The sequence below is a fragment of the Pithys albifrons genome, chromosome 12 (genome assembly GCF_047495875.1).
Source record: "Pithys albifrons albifrons isolate INPA30051 chromosome 12, PitAlb_v1, whole genome shotgun sequence".
NCBI classification, from domain to species: Eukaryota; Metazoa; Chordata; class Aves; order Passeriformes; family Thamnophilidae; genus Pithys; species Pithys albifrons.
Window position 1 is genome coordinate 8,135,344 of NC_092469.1, and position 27,842 is coordinate 8,163,185.

Genomic DNA, 27,842 nt, shown 5'->3' on the forward strand with positions numbered 1-27,842 from the left:
CAAAAACTTTTAACTATAGTCCTTTTGGATAACTCAGTACAAAGGATACCTTGCCCAGGTTAGGCAATGCAAAAGCAGAATCTCAATAAATACATAAATATTAACCCTTAGAGCTATTACTCCTCAACGTTGAATTTCATTTATGATACTCAGGCCAGAGTCCTGTGGTAACTTTCTCAGCTGTAACACAGATTTTAACTGTCACAAGTGACAATTTTGAACCTCTGTCCAAGACCTGGAGTCAGATATCTAAGAAAGCTTGCTTAAAAAAGACAAAAGCATTGAGACAGCAAGAACCAAAACAAAGTGATCAGCCTTTTATTAACAAATCCCCCTGCTCAGTGTCAGTAACCTCCTCACACAGCCCAGGGCCCTGCTATGGAGGCACCTGAATGACTGAGGAGTCATGTCCAAACACCGGCAGAGGGACCTGTGCTGAGTCAGTCCAGGAATACTTTGCAGTCTACATGCAACAGTGCAGTTACTGCCTCAACATCAGTTCTCAGATGGCTTTTTGAGTTTTATAACTTGCCTGTGTTTCAACATAAGGGTTATTATTGCTGCTTCTCTCTTACCTTATTTACCCACGTCTCAAACTGAATGTTTTTGGAATTTGGTGATGTAGTAAGGAACAAATCTGCAAGGAAGAATGTCAGAGAAATAAAAATATTTAACAGCACACTACACACACAAATACATTTAATCACTTAGTAAAGATATCTGAATTATTTAAAAAGCATTACCTAAATAAGTTATAAATACATTGTATTCCAGTGATGTTTAGATGTATAGATATTAACTTAGATTAAAAACACACGCCTCCAAAACTATTTTCATTCCTCATGTTCTTCTGTATAAATAAATACAGATTCTGTACACAACTTTATACACAAATTAAGTTAGTCTCACATGAGCTGGAAAGTGCTGGAGGTTATATATGCACCCTGAAGAACGTTTCTAAAGCGTAGAAACAGAGGCATACCTCAAAGCTAGAAAAAAGTACACACAGTTATATTTTTAGTAAGTCAAAATTAGAAATAAAAATCTACCAACTATCCTTTTATTTTGGATATGTTGAATTAAGCAACAGATATACATATACTGATGGAGAAATATTTCTGGCTTCCTTTCCACTAAAATTCCCTCAGACATCAAAATGGGGCTTCAGAGATTTATCTGGCATTGCCTACTTAGAGAGGAGCTTATTCATTGCCATTTAGGAAAGCACCCAAATTAGGAAAATGGGAAGAAAAAGCTTTTATTAAAAATAAATACAAAATTATTAAGTCTAGTGTTAAGAAATGCAGATTTAAGAAAACCTCTCTTTCAGATTTAAGTACTTGTTTTCTTTTTCATGGTCTCCTTTCACTCTTTGAGAGAGAACACAATGGTTACTATTGCAGGCAATAAAACCCCCTGCCTTGAGGCACAAAACATTACATAGAAGGGCTGGAACCAACAGCCCCGAGCAGTTCCAGGGCTGCTGTAATATCATCCTGCACTGGCAAAATGCAAAGGCAGGCAGAGATAGCAGAAAATCTCCTAAAAATAGTGCAGAGGAGCTGCCACGCTGCTCCTGCATCAGAGCAACAAGCCGTGATTTCCCACAGGACAACTTAACACAGGTACAGCAACACCACCTCTGGTTCCAGAGCCCTCCGAACCAATTCCACTGGTACCTCACTGCCAACTGCCCTCCTTTTTATCCTTAAGCCTTCTTAGGAGCTACGTGTCCAAAAGGCTCATGCCTGTTTCTGGGATTAAACTCCCTTGCACTGAAACCAAATCGAATGCTTAATATTTGCAAGTAATTTCCCATTTTGATCAAGAATGTCAGAGCTTTCAAAGCAAGCAAAACCAAAGCATTTGTTTGCAGCAGCAGTGTAAAAAGGCAATGTAATTTAGACACTAAATAACTGTTCACAAATTGGTATAGTGCAGAATGACAAATATCTTCTCTCAAGTTTGTGAAAGAAACGTGTCAGAAAAACCAAGTCCCTTCTGGCACAGTGTTCGAGGCCTGGTAATTCCCAAAGGTTACAAGTTTACTTTCAACCTAACATATTTTACAATTATCTCTAACCTTACTGTGTCAGCTTTTTACTCCAAAAGTATATGAGAGAGGAAACAATTAAGGATTGGTGCAATTAATAAATAGCTTTTCCCAAGAGCCATAGCAAAGACTCTGAGATAAGCTCAGCTGGTTAAAATTTGGTTGCAATAATGCCAAGGTCACGGGTTCAATCCCCTGTGTGGGCCATTGACTTAAGAGTTGGACTCGATGATCCTCGTGGGTCCCTTCCAGCTCAGAATAGTCTGTGAATTCTGTGCCTCCTTGCAATTCTCTCCTTTCCAGAGGGACAGTGTCCATGGCAGTCATCTCTCACCTCACTGCTACAGCTTTCCATGTCAACCATTACTAAATTCCTTAGTGTATAAGAACTCCAAAATGCATCAGTATCTCTCTGTTCAGTACTTGGGTTCCACGACAATGAAGACAGTTCTTTCTACACTTTTTGTATTGTAATACACAAATCATGTTGAAAACTGCAACATTCTTGTTTTGCTTCTGGCTGTATCAAGCAAACTCAGCCCCTTTTCCCTACAAGGAATGCCTATCACGTTACACCTGCTGGGAGGTATCTGGAGAGCTCAGCAGACTTCAGCCCAACTGGAAACTGCAGGAAACTTATCAAATAAAAACCAGGTAACATTACAAACTCACCCTAATTCCATACATTGATTTTTCTTATTAGGAATCACTGGAAATTGCAAGAAAGCCAAACTACACAGAACCTGCTCCAAGTCCACTTCTGATTATCCTGGTTATTTTCTGTCACTTTTGAGTGTTATAAAAACTATTTATAGATGGAGCTTTCATTTCACCAATGACTGATTTGACCTTTCTGTTTAATGTCAGAGGGCTTTATTTCAGAATAAAAACTCTCAGGATCTATGACTGTCTTCAGAAGCCACCAGGTTATGAGCAACATTAAGTTACTCCTTGATTTCACCATCACTTCAGAAGTTTAAGTTAACAAAGGAGGGGAAAAAAGTACCCCTATTTTTAAGCACTATCAACATGTATGAGGCATCATCCAAACAGAACACACTTTTGTTCACTCCAAACACACCTAAAGATGTTTTCCTTAACATGGAAGAGCAGGTGTGTCTGTGCATATTCCATAACCAGCAGCTCCTTTTGGGTATGAACACTTGTATGGGTATGTAAATAAAGTGAATTAAAAATCTCTGCTTTGCAGGGTGTTGACAGAATAGGCAATGTAACAACTGTATTCAAACCACTAAATGCCATAAAACCCTAAAGACAAGTAAAAGATAACTTTCCTGTATTTACATTACAAACTTTCCTCTATTTATGTTGCAGATTGACAGAATGGTAGAAAAATACTATGTAAAACCAAAATTAAAAACATTATTTACAATTTTTTTAGTTGTACTTCTACAACTCCAGTTGCACAATGCTCCTAATATGCACACACCTAATTTTATAAAAAAAAGTTAGAGTCAGCTTTATTTCTTTACTACATGGAAGTGGAAAACCAAACCTGACAATTTTCATGTCTGTGTCTGTAAGTCTTTCACTCAGGTACAGAAAACCTCTACATTTGGCTTTCAGGTTTGTCTGTCATGTTGGTTAGTTCTGTCCACAGTGGAATACACTGGAATGCACATGGGATACACCTGCCTGGCTACAGGGATTTATCTTTTCCAACACAGGTATGAGCACAAGTACCAACGTTAATGAGCTTTCAATTCACTTGTCATCAATTTTTGATGTCAGTTCCACAAAACAGAAAGGTAAGGAACATTCCTTCCAGTAGCTTCCTCCTCTGAAAAACTTTGCCAGACAACAGGACTTCATGTCTTCCAAACAAGCTAATTTGTGTTGGCCAATTTTTAAGAAATGTGCTTCTAATAAAAGAGATTCTGAATTTACTCTGTTCAAATGGGTCTTTTGAAATTTAGTATGTGTTTATTGGAACTATTGAATAAAATATGATAAACAAATATAAGCAACATAACTAAGCACTAGATTCCTTTCATTAGTAAAAATTACTATAGGATGTTGGTTTAGAAACTGCTTAACTGTTAAACTTTTAAATTAGATCTATGCTTTATAGTTGTGCTCCTGAATACACAGAGCAGGTGGGACAATTCCTTTGGTTTTCAGCACTTCAAGCACGACCTTCAGACAAAACTCTTTATTTTCAGAACAAAGGTAACAAACTGTTTCAAGCAATAGACAATGACTGCTCAGTTTAAGAATATTTTCAGAACCCTTTTTCACATTCATGCTTTCTCAACAAATTGCTGTTTGGGGCACAACCAATTTACTTCTCACCTGTAGTAAGTTACTGATTCCCATAAAAATGTCTTATTATTATCCCCTGGTGTATATAATTATATCAGTTTATAATTAAAAATTGCAAAAGGAATAGGTTTTGAGACACTTCATAAGGGCAATTTTCAAATTAAACTGCTAAGCACATGGCAGAAATCATGGGCTCTTTTAGAAAGATTAGGGAAAATAAGTTAAAACAGCTATTTATTTTCTCTAAAGATCTCTCCTCAGTCTTTGATTTTCTCTGTGAGGTAAGAGATGAGTAATAGAAGTCACTGGCAAAAGCCCAGTAGCAGGAGCAGATCCAGTTCATTCCAGCTCTGAATACATCCTGTCCATCTTACATGACACAATTTTTGCCTCCATTATTTGTTGTAAATTCACAGGTAAGCTTAAAACAGTTAAGAAATTAAAAGATGTACCTGCTCAAGGAATGTCAGAGTGACGAGGCATCACTGAGTATCTGTTCTGGGAAAACACCCCAGGGAGGGAGCAAAACCAGAGAGGGGACATACACACCCCTCCCCAAGTTTTAAAATGCCACTCAGGCTGAGTTTTAAAAGGCCAGATGATTTGCCTGCCTGGTTATTTTCATAGAGAATAAAAGCAGAACTATGGCATAAAATAGGCTTTGCTGGTTGTTTTAACTGCAGAGAGGCTACAGCTCCCAGGAAAAGGAACTCACTGAATACATAACCAGAGTCTGACACCAAATGTTACTCTATCTTCAGAATCCAGGTTTAAATGATTACGACAGAAATATTACCTTTGATCTGAGTGATTGTTTTTCAGGAAGAAAGTTATCTACATTTACACATTTAAACTAAGAAGAGGGAATAAAAAAGAAAACACATTGTGAACGTTCTGGTACATTAGGCTTCTAGACTCCCAAAGCAAAACAACATAAGAAAATTAACCACCAGAAATCAGTGAAGAGACTGCAATTAGCTTACAGCAAGCTGTTTCTGACTAATGACTTTTCCACTTTAGTTTTCCCAGCCCCAAATTTATGATTTTTCCTTCATATTATACAAACAGTTCCAGAAATATCTACAATTATACACACCATGTGCTAGTATTCAACACAAGGCTGGTTGTAAAAGCAGCATTTCCTAACTTTGGAATCCCACAACCAAGTAAGACACAGAGTATTTAATACATCAGCTGTTTTTCACAGCATTCAAGGATGCATTGACAGAGGTACAGTTAGATTCAGAGTCCAAGGCAGCTTGGCTCATACATTTGAGCATTTTAAAACTATTTGCAGGGCCACAGCCTGATTTCTTGGTAGAAGGCTTGTAACTTTGAGTACAAACATATTTATTGTTTAATAATCCTTTTTCTCTCCAAGTAATTAGGAACTATGGCTTTGGCTTAGAAAGACAGCACTATTCCTAAAAGAACATCTGACATTTTAGAATGTTTAAAATAAGAATAATGAAGTTGAGTCATTAGAAAAACATGACACAGCAAAGTAAGTGCTATCCTAAAAATTTCAACTGCAGATAAAACACTCGATATATCCATGAGAGCTCATTTTAAGACAGCCCAATCAGTGCTCACTCAGTGCCCCATGCCTAATTTCAACTTCAGCTTGGCCCAAAGTACAGAACTGAAAATTCTGACTGTGATGCAAATCCACAACAGCAGAAGCCAAATGTGTTTGAGTACAGTGTAGCTTTAAATAGATGCTCCACACTGGTGCCCATCTCTGCATCATTTCTGGGCAGTCTGTATCAAGTCCTTTCATGTATCTTGGCCCCAGTTTCAAGCTCTGACCCCTCTTCCCCCCAGTTCAGTGTAAAACCTTCAGTGCAAAGGCCCTGTTGCCAGCAGGGTTTCCTCAGCTGACCAGCACTCCCTGCATCTCCTGACTGACACACCCAGGACACACCTCTGAGAAAGACTGAGCTCCTTCTCATTTGCACTGAGTGGATGAACTCAAAGAGAAGGTAATTTTGCCTCTTTCACTATAAATCAAAAGGATTAAATACTGTACAAATACTTCTGAAGTCACATGGTGTAAATTTTTCAGTTTGAGGATGTGCCATCTTTAAGACAGGCCTCTTACTTGAGATCCTGCACTACCTGCTCTGTAAAATACACCTGATGTAATCTGTTCAAACAAGCCTGTTATTATTAGCTTCAAGATTACTTTCCTAAACCAGCTGTTAAAAAGAACTAATGACAACAGTGAGTATGTATTACTAGACACCCAGCAGCCTTACTCTAGCAAGGGGCAGCACATTTTCTCCTCATCTCTCAGTCTCTCAGTGCCTGCTCCAACAGTGACAGTGATGGTAGGCCTGGCTGACCAGATCATTTCCAGACATCCCTTTCCAACTCAGCCACTCTGTGAACCAGACATTCCTCCCTGGAGCAACACATGCTTAATACACATGCAAAGACATTAAAATGTTTATTTATTTTATCTTTATCCATAAAGCACATGTAGACCCTTTGGTAAAAGTTTTATACTGCAAATATTTGCATGGCTTATATAAAATTCCCAGTCTAACTCAGAATTACTTACTGAATTAATAATTATGAGGAGCTGAGACTTCTCCATGAGGATGCTTCTTTAAAAACAGCAGCAGCATTAGTCTCTGAAACAGCCCAGTTTATCTCTCACCAAGAAAGATTAGTATTATCTTTGTTGTGGTTAGAGGATTTTTGGATTATAAATTCCTTACACTGTTAGCCTTTCATGAAACACTGTTAGGGATTAAACACATCTTTATGAGCAAGTTCTCATATAATGAAATCATAACAATTCAACTTCATTTTACCCAGAGCAGGAGAAGTGTGGCAATTAAAGCTCTGTTTTGAGGGCTTCATATCAGCAGGTTGAAAACGGGTTAGGCAATAAACTAGCAAAAAGCTTCTCAGCCCAGAGAGGATTTTTTTCCTTCTTTCTTTTTTTTATGTCAAGCACACTTTAAATCTCCTAAGCTGTTTATAATGATGGAGTTGCCAAAAATAGTCCAGCTAAGAATCATGAAATTGGCTGCATCTGTTACAGAATACAAAGAGCTCCAAAACATTGCAAAATATAGAAATCTTTAAAAAAACCTGAAAAACAAGTAAAGATGGCAAGTTTTGGTGGTTTTTCATTTGTAAATGAAAACCACTGCATCCATTTGAGGTACAACTCTATCTTCATACTCATGAATAGCAGCACTGCCTGTGAGTAAACACGGAGAATTTTTCAGTCCCAAAGCACCACAGAAGCATCAAACACCATGATTAAGCCTTTTGGACAGCATGATTTCAGCTCGCAGACTATTCCCCTGCATCTTGTCAATGCCTCCCTTTTAATTAACACCATTCTAATGTGTCCCAGGCCCTGCTCTTAATGAGGCTTTGTTCCAGCTCAGGAATGGCTGTGTGGGTGAACAGTGAGTCACAAGGAGCCTCAGCAGCCCCACCTGTGCCAGGCAGTAAGGAACAGACTCCATGGAGACACAGCACCACACGGATCACACTGCCCAGCTGTGCTCACAGCCAACAGACCCAAACAAGCACAAGCATCTCGGTGTCTTCTGCAAGGTCTATCCACACTGCACAGAACACTGTTGTTTTTCCCTGAACTTCAGTCACCTGACTCCTTTTATGACTAATTCTATGAGTCACTTGCCCAGCTCTGTACAGACTAACAAATTACAGGAGACGTGGTGAGAAACTATACAGGTATTTTTTGGAAGAGGCAAAATGAGACTCAAGGTGCAATTTCATGCTTGGTTAAAGGCAGACTGTGAGTGCTGCTACTAAAAGAGGAGTCAACCTTCTCTCAGTGCTTATGTTGGCTCTGACAATCCTGAAGCTGCATGGTGAGTTGGATCAGCTTAATAACTCCAGTGAAAATGAACTGTGCTCCCCACCAGCCCCAGTTCCAAGAGCTGATGTGATGGCCATAAATGTACAGGCAGGACTAGACAGTTGGTGACTTTCCATTTTGGCAGCAAGCAGTCTTGGAAAAACACATCAGTCATGAAATATCAGATATACTGATATTATTTTTCAGCAACATATGTCTTCTTCCCAGTTGGTCCAATTTTCATAGGGATAGTAAAAAAAAATGATCATTCCCATCTTAGAAGCAAAACATTACTCTGAAGAAATTAACTCCATGGTAATACTATCTCCAGTTTTCTTCTCAGAATGAATTATTGTCCTTAGTATTTTCCTCAGGTTACTGTAACATAACACTTCCCACAGCCCTGCACAGAACACCAACACAGTATGTCAGCCTGAGGTGTCTCACCCTTGCTGCTACAAGCACATAAAAGTCAGGATCTTATGGGAAGAGCTTCATAAAGGCTTCTGCATCTTGAGATATGAAAATAGATGTGACTCTATAAAAGCTCCCAGCACTCCCACACAAAGACTCTGACATTCAGTTCTACTTAATAGAGGAACTTCCACTTATCATTAGCACTAACTGGAACTCTGAACATTCTTTAGTCTGTCAGCTGTTAACAACCTTGAAAAACTGATCCAACTGTGATTGATCTGTGTAAGCAACTTAGATTTCCTCCCTTTACCTACCTGTGAGTTTAGATTTCAACGGACTCAGCTGAAACTGCTGCCTGCAAGGCTCATCTGTGCTGCTAATGCCACTAAAACAAAATTCCAAAAGACTTCTAGAGCTGAGTTAGAACTGGTTATTACATGACATTGATTATGGTAAGCAACCATATATCTAATTTTCCAGCTGGAATTTTCACTTGACAGCTTCATGTAGCAACGTGCCAGAACTGAATATTAAGGTTTGACTGCATGCTAAAGTAATTAACTTAATCCCCAACATTTATAAGCATCTTAATTAAATTTATGGACGCTTTCCTCTCTCATTCCCATGGAACTAAACGGGAAAAAGATAAGCTCTCTTTCCCAAAATTACCATATATGAATTGATGTACATTGCACATCTAGCAAAAACACTTCAGAATTAATTTAGTGTGTGGAGAAATTGAGTTTAGCACAACATTAAAATGTGCTTGGAGGTACAAACCAGGTATGGAAGTGAGAAACAGATTCATCATGGGAACTGAACAACATTCAGGCAAAAACCCCAACCCAAACCCTCAGAGAAAAAAAGGAAGACTCCAGTTTATCCACCATAAGAAAAGTTGTCTCCAGTGCTCATCCATGAACACTGAGCCATGAGCACGTTACAGAATTGTTCCTACAGTGAGAGAAGAATAAAGTCTCACATACTATTTTCTCAATCAGTGATAGAACCAACTACAACAAAACAGAATGAAGTCATATTGGAACTTCAAGAAAAATTATGAGCTCAGTCTTGAAAACATTCTTCTGAATCAAACCATCAAACTATTTACAGACTCAAGATGAAGAAGAGACAGCCCTGAGTTTGCTGCCAACTGAGTACAGCATTGTGAAGAGCAGGAAACAAGGCTTTAATGCGAACACATTATTCAGAACAAGCATTAACTCTGATCATCATCAAGAAGTAGAAAACTTCATTAGGCTATTCATTTTGAAAGCAATTTTTTAAACACCAGAGTTTTCAAATTGTAGATACGAAAATAATTTTTTAAAAAAATCAGAAGCAGCAAATTCACGTAATTACTGCAAGAAATTGCACACATTACATTGAGATAAATATTTTCAGGAAGGTATTTAACACTTCTATGACTTACCAGCAGTGAAGTCGTTATTTAAATCTATAAAGGCATGAGAGTGTGGAATATACATTTTGCTCTGAGTTTCCAATGCAGAATGCCATGACAAGTTCCTACAGACAGGAACAGAAAGCAGTTCATTTCAGCAATGTGTAGGGACTGTAAATCATGATAATATGGCTTTAAAAAATTGTGAAACTTTAAATAAAATGGACAGAAAGCATGTTCGCCTAATTTAAGATAAAATCACTACTTCATTACAAGATACTAAGTAACTAAGAGTAATTGCTTGAAAGGTTCTGTGAAGGATGATTCATAGCACAGGGGCTTCAGTTTCATTCTATAACTTTCTAAAGCAACCTCTTTTTTTGCACAGGAAAAGTATCACCACCCACAAAATGGTAATTAGTGCCCAGGCTTCAGCTGCAAATCCTGAGACACTGATCCATGTCCATCCCAGTCTCCTCAAGCAGTTTTGCTTCTGGAAGTACTTCTGGAATCTACTTATGATGAATGAACATGAGCAAAAGTGATCACATGCTGTTATAGCCCCTCATTCCTGCTGCAGGTAAATGCACCTTATTTGAGGTCACTTAAAATCAATATACAAATTAAACTCTCACATTATGATGGGCTAACAATGCAATTTCCCAAGCAGGCAATACTTTTATTTATTTCTTATTTATTTCTAAACATACACACCCTGCTGGTTTCTGTTCCAAAAATGAATGAACTTCCATTAAACCTCCCTATTAGCAGTGATCTGAAATGCAACAAATCCTTCAAAAGTCATCGCTGCTGAATCATCAGGATGTAACTCTCAGAGTCATTAGCTGACACACTCAGAAAAATCTCCATATGCACTACACAGCAGCAGGACAGGGAAATTACTGCTGTCTGGAATTAGTTTGTTTATTCCAGTGATGTTACATACACATTCCTGAAGTCCTTATTTTCTGTGACTCATTTTATGTTACAAAAAAAATAAGCCTCTGGTTACTTCCCAGAGATCATATCTGAATGTTAGAAATGTTAAGATGCATCACTTAATCTTCAAGAAGTAATTAAACATTTTCTCTAGGTTTTCCTATATATTAATTTTTGAAAATAGCAAAGGAAGATAGTTATAACAGCTCTAGAAAAAATTTTAAAGCATTTTACATTAAAAACAGAAAACTGTTGTTTTAGACAGATGACATGAAGCTGTTTTCCATGTACAAGACATGGCTTATGCTATTACCTATAGCACTCAGTCTTATTTTGAGCTACAATGAGTGAGTTTATTTGTATGCTAATGCTGCTGAAAGGATTTCTTCAACAAAATTAAATAAATCTTTGCCACTTCTCCATATCTGAAAGAATTCATACAATTTCTCAATAAATAACCATTGCAAAGGGTTCAGAAACATCCTTGTGACTCTGAAATCTCTGTTCCATAAGCCATTAATTCACATACAAGTATGGTGATAAAATTCAAGTTGGGATTTATGACCAAAAACGTGTTGTCAAGAAGGGTACAGTTTCCATTTACAAATTCAAAGGTTATTTGCCTACATCCCTTCTGGATCATCTCCAATGGAAGGAAAACAGCCAGTTAGGAACAAAGGTATGGATTGGTTGAACTCATTGCCAGGGTGTGAGGAAAGCCCCATTTAAGCATTTGCAGGGCCAGGGGGAAGCAGGACAGTGAGCTGCTCTGTTGTTGTCACAGACAGGTCACTGATTTCCCCAGTGGTAAGAGATGACTTTTGAAACATTTGAAGAAACCCACACAGGAATGAATGCAAGACTTCCTAACACACTCTCCCTTTTAAAATAAACCTAAGGATTGGTTGCATGCAAAGCCACAACAGCTGTGACACCAGCACCTGGATTTCTTCTCAAACACAGGGAGGTGCAAGTTTCTTTGCTAATGTTACCAAATAACATTAAGGACAATCCTATCAGTTCCACTTAAAAGCTGCAAAATACCAAGTTAGGAGATGCAAAATTCTTCAAACAACTGATTTAAAGGTCCAATCCTCTAAAAAAAAAATCTAAGTGCAGTTCTTAATTTTTCCATTCATTATCAGTCAAGAGAGAATAGTTTAAAATGTAAAAAGACTGTCTTTATTTTGACATTTATAACTTTCATCCTAAAAATAATTTCTGCTATATTTTGAGTACATTCTTTCACAATTGAGAGAAAAATCTCTCTATCAGAGAAAGAGTTCTTATTCAAAGCTCCATTTTTGAATGACTTCTTTCTCTTTCAAAGAATGCCCAAACCACTGTCAATGAAGTTCTTCCTCACAGAAGTCAAAGACAGAATGTATGTCAAACTGTGTGACGAAAGTCCAAGGAAAAGATGCACAGACCCATATTTACTTTTTAACTTTTTGCTTAGAGGTGGTTCTTCTGAGTCATAGAGATCCAATCTTTTGTTATGTTTTGATTTCAGCCTTCATAACAAAAATCCTCCTTTGCATAGTCCTTACTAACCATTTAAACATGACATGATCAGTTTTATCCCAGTATGTACTAGCTAGTCCCATTTAGAAATTCTGGGGTTAGCAGAAATTTTAATAGTGGACCTTAGTCCCCTTCACTGCAGTGTCATCTCATCAGACTTCAGGCCACTTCTATTTGCCCACGAGGGGCCCAAGGCCCTGCTTAACACAAGGATGTGATACAGAGAACATCACCTGCACACACACTTGTACTGCTACTTAAAGCCACCTCTGCTTCATGTCACTTAATAAATCTCTTCCCCAATAATTTCCTTAATATACAGTTTGATGCCCTTCCCATGTTTTATGTTGTCTAACTTTCCCATTACAATTCATTTCCCAGATAAATGAGAGCTTAATTTGTCTAGGTTTAGCCCAAACACTTGTGTATTTTCCTTTTGCCATCCCTTACATTACAAAATCCGTTCCAGTAGTTCTTGCATCATCACCCTGTCATTGCATCTGTTACAGTAAATGCAGATTTGTACAACACAAATTCCATAACAGAGATTGTAATATTAAATATCAAAGTGTACTACACAAATGAGACTGTAACAGTTCCAAGAAACAATTCTCCTGTTTCTGATGTCACATAACAGGGGTTCTGTTCTCTCAGCTTTCATGGAATGTCTATGTAATAACCCCTTTCCCTACAAAAGAACACTTTAAATATCAGATGCAGAGCATCACTGAGTGTTGAAAGACACACAGAAATGAAAGAAGCGCCAGGTTTGCACAGATCAAGTTACACACAGGTTGTACAGGTCTGTAAGAGGAACAGCAGCAGGTGCACAATGGACAAGTTCCCACAATCCATGTTCAGGAGCAGCCCCTGAGCTTACCCTCCAATCAGGATCTGTGGCTTGCTGGAATCACTCGTGACCCCAAACACATCAGGAATCAAGTCTCCGTTAAAGCTGACAATGGAAAACAATTTCAGCATCACCTCAGTCATCACAGGGGTTCAAATTAACTGTTCCTAAGTTAACCTGTACTTGGTTAGCACTTCCCCACCAAGCAATGAAGAACTCTCAGCTCTACAGACCTTTCTGAATTTTGGCTCTTGCCTGAGCTGCTGGGAGCACTAAACACCTTGCAATGGGTTTGGCTTCCCAGCTCTATTTCCCCCCACTTTGGTTCAGCATTTCACACAGAGGCTTAGCCTGGTAAGCCTGGAAGGTTTGTGCTTTACAAAATTCACTGAAAAATGAATGTCTCTTTTTCTGCATAAATTCAAGTCCTGAAATTAATAAAATCAAAAGCTCATGTAGTTACTATTGCCACAATGATACAATATATAGGATTGGTAAAGATGACTCTTATGGCTCTTCATCTTTAGTTAGATCACTTGGTGTTACACAAACCACCCCTGTTCTTAAAAGATAAAGAGCCTACATTTCAAATTTTAGCATTAAAATATATGTAAGTGGCTCTTAGTCACCACTGTAAATGTGGTTTTCTAAAAAAGTAGGTCATACTTACTCCATTACTAGGGGCTCATCAAGAAAAGTCTTATTTAACACAGTTTTATGGTTAAGATCTGAAAACAGAAAATATTAACTTGGTTCAATTACCAATACATTATGACATTTACAACTAAATCATAATTATTCTATTAATATACAACCATAAATTTTATGATTTAAAAAAATCAGGCACTATTGAATATAAACAACTAAGTGGCTTCCTGAAACTTGGCAGAAAAGGTCAGTTACAGTTAAAATACTGAAGGTTCTTCAATCTAAATCACTCTAAACAGATCTTAGTGAAACCTGTTTCTCTGCGTGATGCAATCACCCAGATACATGAAATCTCAAGGAGCTGGGATGAAGACAGGCTAAAAACTGGATGTTAGACTTCTGCTTAATGTTTTGGCACTGTAAAAACTTAGTTATATACACCAAGCATTTGCAATCAGCATTAGAGTGCCTAAAAGGGAAGGAAGGATTTTAAGTTCTAATCAGGTTATCACCTTAGACTTCACTTTTACTTGTAATCCAAACTCCTTGCCAGACCATCCTCGTTTCCCTCCTCTCTCCATAATGTTTCTCTTTACAATTTCCACATTTTTTACTACAGTACCCTCTTCCTGACTTGTCTGTCACTCCTCTACTACCCATGGAGGCACCACATACCTTGCTAGTAGCCTCACTACATACCAACCACTGCCCCAATTTTTAACCTCTGACTCCTTTTCCAGGCCCCAAATGCTCATTTGTTCCTCTCCCAATGTATGTTTTTCCATAAGCAAGACCACATTAATTAATTCAAGTCCTTCACAGTCTTCCAAATCCCAGGGACACCTGCTATTCTTAGTATTTGATGCACTGCCCTTTCCCAGATTCCCTGTTTCACCTCTGATTACAGTCAGAAGTATCAATAGCCATCACTTCCCTCACCTGTAACTATTTCATAACAGCTGTTTGCAATAGTGATTCTTCCTCAGTAGTTTTTGTGGACTTAAAAGAGTATCTCCTTTTGCTTCTCTGTTGTTCTTCAAACCCTAAACTCTTCCCCAAACCATTTCTTAGCAGAGTCAACAGAGAAGAGATCTCAGAAGTTCACATCGTCAATGATTCTACCCAAATACAGAATCAGCCATATCTAAAACACTGCTAAGAGGCTCCTGAAAACTTGATTCTGAAGTTCTTGAAAACTTCCAGCAACAGCCATTCTAGAAACCTCTCTTCCAAAACTTGCTTTAGTGTTTCACTGTCTTTAGATAATTTGTTTTAACAAAAGCAAGTGTTATTGTACTCTTGGTGGGTTTAGGTATGACATTTTGAAAGTTTATGTACTAAACTTTACCTTGGGTTCTCTGTGCATTTTAAGTTGAAGATAAATCTCTTGAGATCATCACTGTGAAGCTGACATGCATAATGGGGAAGCAGCTCTCCAGTTAACAGGTTACCACCAAACCTGAGTATTTGGTTATGTCTGTTGCATGATACAGTGCAGGCATTTTTGCTTTGTTCTCATTCATCCATTATTGAACACAGTTTAACAGCAAGATGATATATGGGTGTGAAGCTGAATAGCTGCTCATCTCTACTTTAGTTGTAAAAACAATCACTTCACTGTACAATGAGTTGTAACTTGCTGACAATACTTTGACAATCCTATTAATAAGCAGTTTCAGCAACTCACCTAAGGTTTGGTTGTGTCCCCAGAAAATAAACACTGAAAGTTCATCTCTGCCATGGCTTTGTGCCTGGGTGGTCAGGAGGACATCCATCTGGGAATCTCCATCATAATCTCCAGGAACTACACTGGTTATGGTAACACCGAGAGATCTGGAATTAAAATGGAAATTAAAAGTCCTTGTATGTCCAAAGGCTTGCCCAATTATTATTAGTTGGTCCAATACAGGGTATCTTTCAACAATCTGGCTTATTGCAAAGTTGTTGTCTATTGCAAAAGTATCTATAAATCAGGCATCTGGCAGGCTATCTTTGTCTAAGAAAGATGACATTTTTAACTCCAAATTCAGCTATCAGGCTCTCTTCAGCCATATCCCATTTGGTAATACTCTCTAGATTCTGTTAAATCCCTTCATTTGTTGTAGAGTCAGTGCTCAGAATTGTGTTTAAGTGAGCAAGATCTTTTGGTTGCATTCCAAGAGCAAGACCATAAAGCAACAGCAACAGTTGAAACAGAAGAGTCAGACACAGAGGTAGATTTTTTAAAAGCCATTGTTGTTTCCTTCTGTCTTCTGGCATGTCTTACCACTCCTCCCTACATTTGTTTGTTTTTCCATCTTTTATTTGGTTACTTACTCAGACTCTGCCTTACACACACAACCGTGGATAACTTTGTAAAGGATTAAAAGCAGATCGTTTTTATAGCACTGAACAAATTAGCTCCTTCCAAGACAGGAGAGAATAAGGAAAAACAAAAATATGCACAACTACAGAAGATGAAGCTGAGCTCTAACAGCAATTTAACTTTTAATAAACATAATACTACTAGTAAGCATTATTCATAAGCAATAATCATAATAGCATTGTAGGACATTAAAACTCTGCCTATATATGTACACAAACAGATTGTTTTACGTTTATTAAGAACTGATGCTTTTTTAAAGACCACATTTAAACTTTATAAGGAAACAGATCTCTACACAGGAGTACAGGAACACCAGTCTCCATCTCTTCTAAAGCAGATGATTTTGGCATGAGGAACTACAGCAACTAGATGAATTTCCCTGAAAACAGGTCTTGGCACTGACACCAAAACTCTCTGCCACAAAGGCTTAACCTGTGATATGAAATGATAGTTTGCTTTGCTAGGGAATAAAATCCTGGAAATATAAATCAACTACAAAAACATTTCAAGATATGGGTATTTAAAATACTAATTTGAGGACAAAAAACGCCCAAAGAATAAATACTCCATAAAGGGCTGGGAAGTAACACCTATTAGTAAATAACACAAATAACAAAACTCATCTCCACAAATTCTGTCATCTGACCAACAAAATCCATAGAAATCAAACCAAAAACATACCAGGAAATTACTCAGTAAACTGGTCAAAGAACTGGAGCTCTCAGGGCAGGCTGAACAAGCCAAACATTATTTGCACAGACCATTCCAGTGACATTCCCATTAACTGCAGAGATGCACCTTCAAGAAGAACAGCCACTTATGCTGTCTCAGCACTGAGTGTCAATCAATACTTACTTCATTGGTAACTTAACACGGGGCTTAAAGTAGGGCTCCTTTTGGTCAGCCAGGAAGATAACCAGCTCATTTCCTGGGAAAGCAAGTGAGAGGGTAAATAATGGAGGAAGATTGTAAACGGTTTATATACAAACCCAACATGGACACAGCTATGCCAGGAATACCCACTCCTCCCAGCAGCAAAAACTTTGAAAGCCTTCCCACAGCAATAATTCCTCCTCATTCAAAGGGAAGCAAAAGGAGGAGTTCCTCAACACAGCCTATGAAGCTAATTGCATCTCAAAGGAATGTTAGTACCAAGAATCTTCTGTAGTGATGAAACCCCTTCTTTAGGCGTTGTGTTAGAACTTTGTTCTTGTTATCATATCGCTTAAAATAAAACTTCCTATAATGAGTTAAGACACTTCATGTGTGCAAAAGTAATGGCACCAGTTCCACACAGATAATTAAAGCTTATAAGCAAACTCTTTTAACACTTTCTCTGATGTAGCAGGATCTGATACTGCTTTCCCAAGTCAGCTGCCAAAAGCACTTCCAGTGAAGCTCAGTTACCTGGTTCCCTGCAGCACTTCCTGATTTAGAGTCAATGATACAAGCAACTATAATTTCATTATTTCTGGAAGACCTAAATAAAAGCCTGTATTTTATGTTGCAGAAATAACTGAAATTCAGGGAAGAAAAATAAGAATTTTAAACTGAACAATGAAATAAAACTTTCAGTCAGTAAACCATAATACACACACATTTACTTCTGCAAGTAAAACAAGTTCACCGTAAAACAATTGTATTTTTGTTTCTTCTCTTAATTCTCCACTAAACCCACCTGTGACATCCTAAACTGCAAGAAAAATAATTCTACAGCTCCAAACTTGAGCTATCACAGTGTTTTTCAAGAGCATCACTCTGTGGCAAAGTTCAGAGCTGTGCAATAGCAGAATACAAGCTACTTCACTGGGAAGGAAAAAAACTGTCATACACCTATTTAGGAGTAGGAGAGTACGCCAACAAATGAGTAAATGAAAACAAACCCTCTCAGTGCGCACAGGGGAGACCAGCACAGGCCCATCTGGCAGGTTAATGGTGCCCCAGCTGCACTCCCACCCCAGCTGAGTGGTGAGTTGGCACCCAGCGAGGTGCAGGAGCCTCCTGGCTGCCTCAGCTCAGGGTAATGAACTGGGGCCTGACTGCTGAAACTTGTAATTCCCACCTCACACTACACATCTCACCTGCCTTTTTATCGTCCATTTGGTAAAGTAACGACGATGATGGAGCAGCAAATCTGTTTCTACACATACCAGCCTCCAAGTCAGTTACACCACTGAGAAATTAAATTACGTGGTCACTAAAGACAGATCTGTGAAAATTTCAGCTCAGAGCTCATCAACAGCCAAAACAAACTAACCACTGAAAATGACTAGTGAACAGAAAGCAGAACCACTATGCCACTACATCAATCCATAGTGCACACATCCCAGACATCGTTTGCAGTTCTGTGTTCTTTTTGAGATGAGAGGAAAAGAAGAAAGGAGAAAAGCACATTGGAGGGTGTGAAAAAGAACAGCTTCAATAGAAACAGCAGTTATAGAGATTAGAGGTCTCTGAGCTGAATCCCTTTTGAGAATACCACAGAGGTTTTCAAAATTCCCTAATGAAATGCAGAAGGTGAATAGGAGAATGATCACTCACTGCTCTGCACTAGAAGAAGAGGCATCAAACATAACTAGAAGGTGGTGGGTTGAACAAGCAAACAGCATGAGATTCCCCACTTAGCTGTTTCATGCATAGCCTTAAACCAGGTAGGCACCATTCCATTTATTTGTATATTTTTAGTGTCAAAAAGTGACTAAACCCAGGGTTCACCAGGAATCTGGAATTAGTCTTGCAGTGAGATAGTTCTGGATCTAGATGACCTCTTCTGTTCAGTGAGTTTACCCTCTCTGTCAAGGCTGTGAGCACAACCTGATTTTCATTTCTGTATCTGAGCATATGGAACATTACTCTCCTTCAAGGGAAGTAATGCAAGATCAGAACAGTAATATAAACCCAGAAAAAGGCTCAAGGCATCATCCCTATTTCCTTAGTAAGGGTCAGGATCACTAGGACTAGGCTGCTTTTTCACACCCTTGTTCCTCAAAGTCCGGTATTACCTCCAACACTCATTTCCTCACGCTATTTACAATTGGGTGCTGTTTATTCTACTACTTAGAATGCTATTTAGAACTGCCTATTACCTTTAGTTTTGAAGGTATTCTGTAAATTTTTCAAGTTAGTTAAATTATGAAAAATAATGTTTTCAGGTAGGTTATTTCAGACTGATTTCTACAGTAGGCGTCACACAGGAAAGTGATTTAGCAAGAGCTGCTGTGCAGACACAAAGAAGCCATGAATGTCATTTCTAAAACTTATAACTATTTGAATTTTTATGTGCATTCATCTGAAAGATAAGAAAGTAAAAATTAAGTCTCTTACCAAGGACATTCATTTTAAATCTAACCATTTTTTCAGTAGATGAGCCAGTGGAGCATTTTCAAGGAGCCATGCACTGCAATAACTCAACTAGATGGGAAAGTCACTCATGCTTTACCAAAGCTACTTAGAGAAACATTTCTGAGATTGAAGGAATAAAAAAGGTGACTCAGAGAATACATTTAGTATCTTAACTTGTTGCTTCAAGCAAGTAAGATAGTCCAACACTAATGTCTGAAAATAACTCTGACCACTGAAAATAACCTCTGATTCAGGGTCTCCCCAAATGTGAAGCCTCAACAGAAACTCATGGCAGGTGACTCGTGGCTAAATTTCTCTACCCTTCCACTGTAACATGATGTTCCAACTAGGATAACATGCCATTTGTCTTCCTCACATCCCTGAAACGTTCATCTGCCTTTCCCAAAACATCGTGAAAACAGGAGCGAAAAACCACTTTGTGTCCATTCATGCTGGAGGAGAAAACACACGAACTACTTCACAATAAATTTAGCTTTAAAGAAAACCATGTCTTGCCATATACGACCCCGTATTTCAGGGCACATTGAAAACACTCTTTTCACATGGGAAACGAGTCAGGAGCAAGGCAGGTGTCAGTGTATCCTGGGCAGCACCTGGTGCTCGGAGGAGCAGGAGGTGCCCCACAGACCCCACGGGCCCTCCTGCTGCTGCGGGGCAGCTCCCCGGGGACAGCCCCTGTCCCTGTGTGCCCCCTCTGTGTCCCCGCCGGGACAGCCCCCTCTGTGTCCCCGCCGGGACAGCCCCCTCTGTGTCCCCGCCGGGACAGCCCCTGTCCCTGTGTGCCTCCTCTGTGTCCCCGCCGGGACAGGCTCTGTGCCCCCGCCAGGCCTCGCGGCTGCCCCACAGGCCCCGCAGGCCGCTCCCGCATCTGCCCGCACGGGGCTGTCCGGAGCTCTCCGCGGGGCTCGGGGCCCGGCCCCTGCACTCACCGCCGCGCAGCACGAACAGGTCCGTCTGCTTGTCCGAGTTGAAGTCCCCGAAGGCCGCGAGGGTGCCGTGGGCCTCAGACCCGAAGAGCTGCGCGGTGACATTCTGCAGGGCGCGGGCGGGCCCGGCCAGGGCCAGCAGGGCGAGCAGCGGCAGCGCACGGCCCGGCAGCGAAGGGCTCGGCCCGCGGGCGCCCATCGCGCTCGGCCTCGCCCCGCCCGGCTCTGACGGCGGCGGGGCGGGCCCGGTTTGCGGCAGCGCGGCCGAGCCTGCGCCGGCAGCTTTACGGCGGGCCCGGCCCGGCACTGCCCGGTATTGCCCTGCCCGGCTGTACCCGGGACTGCCCTGCCCTGCCCGGCACTCCCGGCCCGCGGCGCGATGGCGGCGACGGCCGCGCACATGGCCGATGTCAGCTGGAAGGTGCTGGAGGTGCGCGCCCGCTCCAAACGCTCAGGTCTGACCCCTCGGCTCCTCCGAGGCAGCTGCGAATCCCGCTCAGTCCCGCACTCCCGCCCTATTCCCGCATCCCGCCCCATTCCCGCACTCCCGCCCCTCCCCGCAGGCACCTGCAGCGCCAGGTGTGCCCTCGGCGGGCACAGCCCCAGCCGCTGCCCCGCTGCCACTCGCTCCTGTTGTATTATCTCTGCAGTTGTAGAAAGCTGCCGAACAGGTGAAGCGTTTAGAGGAAAAGTACTGCTAGTCTTTGCCAGGTTTTCCGTGGATAAAGGTACCCTTTTCACAGCGGGAGAATGTCTTGTTCTCGCCCTGGGCTACGTGGCAGCTCCATCCTGGCCTAAAAGGAAGGGTCATGTTTACCGAGCTGGCTTGAATTTCCAAAGTTCAAGAAATTCGGGTTTTTAATTACTTTTTCAACATAAAATACTGCCTTAGTGGAGCTTTAGTTGTTCTCATAGAAACAGTTTTCCAGAAGATCCCTGCGGTGTTTGTTTGTATCCCATACATGCTTGCAGAGCTCAGATTTACTTAGTTGCATGTTTGGTTGGTTTTGTTGTGTTAATGAACCGATCAGGCGGTGTGAAAGAAAGTGAGGCTTTGTGAGGTCTCTAAGGGTTGTTGAATGGTCTGATCCCTTTGGCTTTAAAAGTTTAGTGGATATCTAGTATTGATTTGCAAGTTCCGTGCTTGAGACAGCCCACTACGAGTTGTTACTTTGTGGCCGGTTGTTGTTACTGACAGGGCTGTGATCTGGGAATTGATGGACTGATGTGGCCACAGAGCTCCAGGAATTCAGGTCGGGAACCTTCACCTTTGCGGGGGTGAGAGTCCCAGGGCAGCACAGGAGCTTTGGGATTCCCCTGCAGGCTCAGGCCCTGTGGCTGCACAAACCATTTCGGTGGTTTTAAAGGCTTGAGTTGAAGCTGCTGCTGCCTGTGACTTTTTTGTTAAATGTGTGAAAGTGTCTTCTGTGCAATGACAGGTTATTGGAGTTCACTTCCTTCCTTCCCTGTTCATAGAGATTTTGTCTAGAGATTTGTTCATAGAGTTTTATATAATAACTGAAGAAATTTAGTCAAAGGATAAACGTTATTTTTGTTGAAAAGTTTTTCTAATTATAGAGTTTGATTTAAAAATTAAATTTCATGTATAATCTTTCAGGTAACATTCATATCTAAAAATAAAAATCAGGTTCTTGATTTTTCAAGTTTACTGCTCACCTTTATAAGTAAGTTGGGGTTTGTGTAACTTCAGGGCTCTTCTGTCTCCTTTCTGGCCCTGTCAGAAGGAGTCATGGTTGGGACAATCACAGTGACTGAAAGTCCCCTGTAGGTTTCTGGTGTGGCTGAGACCTGTGCTGGAGAGTCCCAGCTCACAGGCAGAGCTGTTTTGGTTGGGGTTATGTTCTTTTCCTAGTATGATGCTAGGAGTAAGATTTAGTAGACATGGAGTATAGACACATGTGGCTGAAATGCAGGAGAGACTCATGTTTTATAGCCAACAGGAGTGCATCATTTAAGACCCAATCCTGTAGGAGGTAATCTGTATCTTCATTTTTATGTTTATTAAATTATGAACTATGTTTTTGCCAGTAAAACCAAATTTTACTGAGAAAGAGAACCAAGAGATCAGTGTAGAAGAAGGAAGCATAAGATGAAATTAAACTCTGTGCTGTGCACTCTGTCATGTTAATAACTCCACTAACATTGCTTTCACTTAATTTAATGCTGGTTGCCTTTAACATTTACTAAACAGTTTTGAAAATTACTGTAGCTTAGCCTGAGACGTTTGTGATTAGCTGCACCAATTTGAAATGGCCAGTCTGGATGATGACAGAGCCTCCTCTGCGCATGCTTTTTTAAAATTTGGTAAGTGTGCAGTTTTGTGTTTTGTTCTTGTTTGTGGCTGTTTAATTAAAAAAATAATTGTGTGTTTTGTGTTTCATGCAATGTTTTGTGCTAGCACATTTTTAGCACTGTACAGTAGAACTTAAAAATTTGAACTCTTCCAATGAAAATTGCTGAAAATTGGAATCTACTGAGATTGAAATCTACTGTCAAATCTTCCTGTTCTGTGTTCCTGTCAGTATCTGTGTGTAACAGTCTCTGAACTGAAATTTCTCTTTAAGATGATGGTCATGTGAAAAGTGCCCTAAAAATGGTGTTGAGAATTGAGTCCTAAAAAAGCCCAACGTGACTCTTTAGAGGTAAGAAGTAAGATTTCCAGTAGGTCCGTCATCTTTACAAATCTTGACTTTTGGAAATTAAGTGGAAGCAAAATAAAGCCCCTGGCACAGCCTCTCCTCAGGCACAACAGAAACTGGAATATATGCAGGTGTCAGGACCATTACTGTGTGTTTTAAGGGAGTTTGGCTGGGAGCAGGTGTATCCATATGTGAAACTAACTGGTCTGGGAAGACTGTGTAGGACTCTTGTGTAGCCCTTGCTGAAGCACAGAGGCAGCACAAGTGCTGGTGAGGGCAACCAGGGGAGGGGATTGCAGCTGCCCCTTGCCATGGCTGAGTCACTGGGACAGCCCTGCCCTGCCCTTTGGCCTTTCTTAATGTCAGAGAATCTGTGAAGTGTGGACATTGTAATAAAAGAAAAATTACTTTCTCCTAATTATTGATGTTATGATGCAAAATATATACTTTTAGTAGTTTTAGGACCTGTTCTCTTGAGTTCTCAGAAATGGCAATGCCTGCCTTGAATATCCTGAATGGTTTCCTGCCTTGCTTGTTGCATTTACAAGGCTTGTGAAGTAGACTCTGGCATTTTGGTTATGGGAAGGTCCTGTGTACTGGCACAATGGCCAGTCTTGTATTTCTGGTGTTCAGTAACTTCTGTGTGTTGTTAGTTACTGTAAATCCTGAAATCAGTAGTGTCCACTAAGTACAGTGCACTGTAGAGAGAAATAACATCAGATGAATAGGAAATAGAGAAGGCACAAAATAGATTAGTGCATTTTTTTTCTTTTTCCTCTCTGTTGACCAGTGATAACACCTGCAGGAATGTGTCAGGGGAGGTTTAGGTTGGGTATCAGAACAAGACTCTTCCCCCAGAGAGTGGTGGGCACTGACCAGGCTCCCCAGGACAGTGGGCACAGCCCCAAACCTGCCAGAGCTCAGGAAGCATTCGGATCATACTCTGGGGCACACGATGGGATCCCTGGGGTTGTCCTGTGCAGCGCCAGGAGCTGCACTTCAGTGATCCCTGTGGGTCCCTTTAACTCAGGGTATTCTCTGATTCTGTGAAATGCCAATTAAATTACATGGACAGTCTTAACACATGGGTGTTTTTGATAAATATTTTAAAGCTTTGTCACTTCAGTGCTATTTAAATGCTATTACAGGATTTTATTCATTTTTACCTGTGTTCTTGTCATCACAACCTGGGTAACACTTTGTACCTTGTGTTTACTCCTACTGTGTATTCAGGCAGAGGAACACCTTGATCCCTTTTGCATCTTCCTCTCCAAGCCTTTCTCCTCGTGTTTCCTTACCCTGTTTTCATTGAACTGTAGAACAGTTCTGTTTGGAAGGGTTGTCAGAATGTCAGCTACTCTGGCCTCCTGCTCAGAGCAGGGTCAGCTGTGAGACCAGAGTTTCCTCCTGTATGTAGTGATTAAAAATCCCCATGTGATAGAATCTCTTAAACTTTGCTGTGAGAAGAAATAAAATCCTCTTTGGTCCCAGTGAGTTCTGTGTTACTGCCTGTACTAATGCAGGGTAATGTGAGTTACAGTGATCTGAGATCCAGAACCTGTTCCCATCTCAGGTGTTGGATTACATCCAGAACCAGTGTCACATTAAAGGCTGTGGTCAGTTTTAATTCTCTTCGAATCTAGACAGAAATCTTTTATTCTCAGCTTTTTTCTTTTGACCTGTCCTGATCTAATTATGCAAATCAACATTTTCTCGTGTTCTTCTGGCATGAGAAATATTGGAAATAAAGTTCTTGCCATGTTGTTTCCATTTGTTTGTGATTAAACTTTAGGGCAATATTTGTTTTAATTCTGTACTTTGAAAAATTTGAATAAGCCCTCCTTGTTGAAATATGCAAAGCTTTATCCACAGACTAGGGCCAGAACTGCATTCTAATGTCAATTTTTCTTTAATATCCCTAATTGCTGCCATCTTCACGAAGGTGTGGGTGTTCAAAGCTTCTGTGTATACAAATTTGGGAGCAGAGTTGTTTAAAAGCCATGTTGGCCATTGCTTTGAAATCTAAATATCTAAACAGCTTGTAGCTGTTCCCTGAAGAGCAATTAATGCTAATCTCAAGTATAAATGGAATAAAAAGAAGGTGGATGGGAATGTACTTTAGCATTGGAATTACACAATATTCTCAGCCTCCAGAGGTTGTATATACATAGATATTTACACTGCTAATAGCTGACCTTGGAGAGCTTTCCCTAATTCCCTTCAGTTTTATATTCTGATTAGAAGAGATGATTAAATTGTCATTTTTTTCCCTGGAATTGTACATTTCAGTTTCATCTACTGGATTAGGTTTTCCTCTACTTTCGCTGTCTTAGCTGAGTCAGAAATATCTTGTCTGTTTATTACTTTAGTTCTGCACTGGTAGTTGATGTGTTTGTTATCAGGTACTGGGCTGTTGGAGATTTCTTCCTGTTCTCTAATACTTTGAAAGGAAATTTCTATCCTTTTTAGTAATTCTTCAACTTGAAGATTGGTGAAATCATGTTACTCTGGACCTGTAAGTGGTAGGAAATACAAGGGGTTTAATTTTCATTCCGAACATGGATACAGGGTGTTTAGTGCAATAACTGAAGACAGACAAGGCTTTAGTTGGAGTTGGAATAAAGATTTTGAGTGTTCTCCTCTCAGATATGAAGAGCACTAGTGCAGGAATCAACATTTTGATTTCCTATCAGTTTTTTCCCTGATTTTGAAGTAGGTCCTGCCTTGCATCAATCCACTTGTGGTGTAAGGAAATAATAGACACCCTTCATTCCTTGGGGAAGATCTTCCAGAGACCCAGTTTAAATGTTGGATGGGTTCGTTGCACTCCTACACAGCTGAGGAAATGCTAAATAACTGAATAGGATTCTATTGCTTCCTGTGGATCTGCTTATTTACCTGCAATAAACCCCACACTGGATGGTTACAATGAAGTGATATATTTATGAAAAACAGTATTTAACATTAATGTGCTCATTCTGTTTCCTCGGAATGCTGAAACAAGCCAAGCCCTCCAGGGTCCTGTTTGCATATGTCGTTCTGTTATGTTTAGAGTGTTGCAGTCTTGCTGTTATTTTTTTTTCACTTTGAAAACCTATTTTAAATATGTAATTCTATGACATGTTTTAGTCTTGCTGAAATGAACTTTTCAATGGATTTTGGGGGAGTGCACATGGGCTGTTTTTAGCCATCCTAAAAATAGCTTCCACTGTGTTCTGGGCTCACTCCAAACCACAGGGAAGGAGCAGCTTCAAGTTTGTCCTGGCTGTTCCTTGCTTTTGATTAGGTTGTGATAGAAATGGAACATAATTTCCTGCATGATTTCTCCAGGAGAATGCTGTAGACACCAAGCAAAATAAACTATATAGGTGCTCATGAGGAATTAATGAAGAATATGTGGAAAACTTTGAGTTAAACAAGTTCTCCTACTTATAGTAGGAGTTATTTTAGGGAATACTTTCAAGGAATAAAACTATTTTCTTTGTCAGTTTTCTTAAACTTTGAATTTATTTCTCCTTTTTGTTTCATGAACAGTCTACTCTGGCTGTTTAAATATATTTCTGTTAGTAAAGTTTCAAACATCTAAAATAATGTAATTTGTAGATGGTGGTGCTTTTATATTTTCATGCTTTTTATTCTGTTCAATCTTTCTGCTTTATGTTGAAATCTTTGAATGCTCTGAAATAGAAGAATATTCTTTTTGTTCTTGATAACATTATTTTGTTTCTCTGTTGGCCACAGAGGGTCACAGATTGTCTGGTAAGTATGTAAATTAGAATAATTTTATTTTGGGAACTTTTGCCTTGTGTATCTGTGTGTGTACCTGTGAACACTCAGCTGTGAGTCCTGGTGCAACACCGGGATTAACAAGAGGGGCACATGGAAGGATGGTGTGCTATGCATGTGTTGCACAGTTAATTAATCTAAGAGAAAGAATATTTTTTTGCCTTTGAAAATCTGTTAAGTGACTATTTCTCATGAATTTGCTAGTTTTTATGCAGTAAGTGACTTCCCAAAGGTTTTTTCCCTTTGCACATTCTCTCCTACTTCCACTGAATCACCTTATAAAATTACAGTTCTGCAGGTCACTGCATTGTGTGCTCTTGCAAACAACTGAATTAATAGTATAACATTAGAAATTACCAATCTTCTCATGGGCAGGGATTTGTGGGCAAAAAGAAATAGAAAAATAGAATTGCTTTGAAAATGGATTTAAATAGTTTCAGAATGTTGAGTGGGGGGTTAATTCTTTTTTAGCAGAAGATATGAAAAATGTGGTGTATTACAAGTTTTTCTTTTCCATTACAGAACAATTTCATTTTAGGCAGCTCTAATAAACTGTGCTCTCTGTGCTTCCCTCTCGGGCCCTTCCCCACATGCAGGTGTTTCTGCAACTCTCACACTGAGGGGAAAAGGCTGAAGGGGAAGCTCCTGTGTGTTGGGAAGCACCAGCAGAGCATCCTGCACAGCAGCCCCAGCGCTGTGCTCAGGGAGGGGTGGGGTTTCTAACTCCTATGATTACAATGCAAAATTAATTAGGGAGGGATGAGGTTTGAGTTCTGAGG

General features: G+C 39.9%; 2 protein-coding genes across 5 annotated transcripts in view; one reads left to right on the forward strand and one right to left on the reverse strand.

Moving 5' to 3' along the window:
* ITFG1 (integrin alpha FG-GAP repeat containing 1) overlaps window positions 1-20,862 on the reverse strand; it is a 68,272-nt gene extending 47,410 nt beyond the window's left edge. Inside the window, exons 1-7 of the mRNA XM_071567667.1 lie at window positions 20,621-20,862; window positions 17,184-17,256; window positions 15,651-15,796; window positions 13,986-14,043; window positions 13,346-13,420; window positions 10,033-10,127; window positions 576-637 (exon numbers count right to left, since the gene is read on the reverse strand). Of these exons, the coding sequence (XP_071423768.1) occupies window positions 576-637; window positions 10,033-10,127; window positions 13,346-13,420; window positions 13,986-14,043; window positions 15,651-15,796; window positions 17,184-17,256; window positions 20,621-20,816 (705 nt within the window). The 5' untranslated portion in view covers window positions 20,817-20,862. The remainder of the gene's footprint in view (window positions 1-575; window positions 638-10,032; window positions 10,128-13,345; window positions 13,421-13,985; window positions 14,044-15,650; window positions 15,797-17,183; window positions 17,257-20,620) is intronic.
* Window positions 20,863-20,898: 36 nt separating this feature from the next.
* The window catches only part of PHKB (phosphorylase kinase regulatory subunit beta), a 72,465-nt gene continuing 65,521 nt past the window's right edge, over window positions 20,899-27,842 (forward strand). For 2 of the 4 annotated variants that reach the window (XM_071567663.1, XM_071567662.1), the window contains exon 1: window positions 20,899-21,072. In XM_071567663.1, coding sequence (XP_071423764.1) covers window positions 20,997-21,072 — 76 coding nt within the window. In that variant the 5' untranslated portion in view covers window positions 20,899-20,996. Of the gene's footprint in view, window positions 21,073-22,847; window positions 22,943-27,018; window positions 27,037-27,842 lie in introns of all 4 variants that reach the window. The other 2 variants (XM_071567665.1, XM_071567666.1) reach the window with 2 other exon arrangements.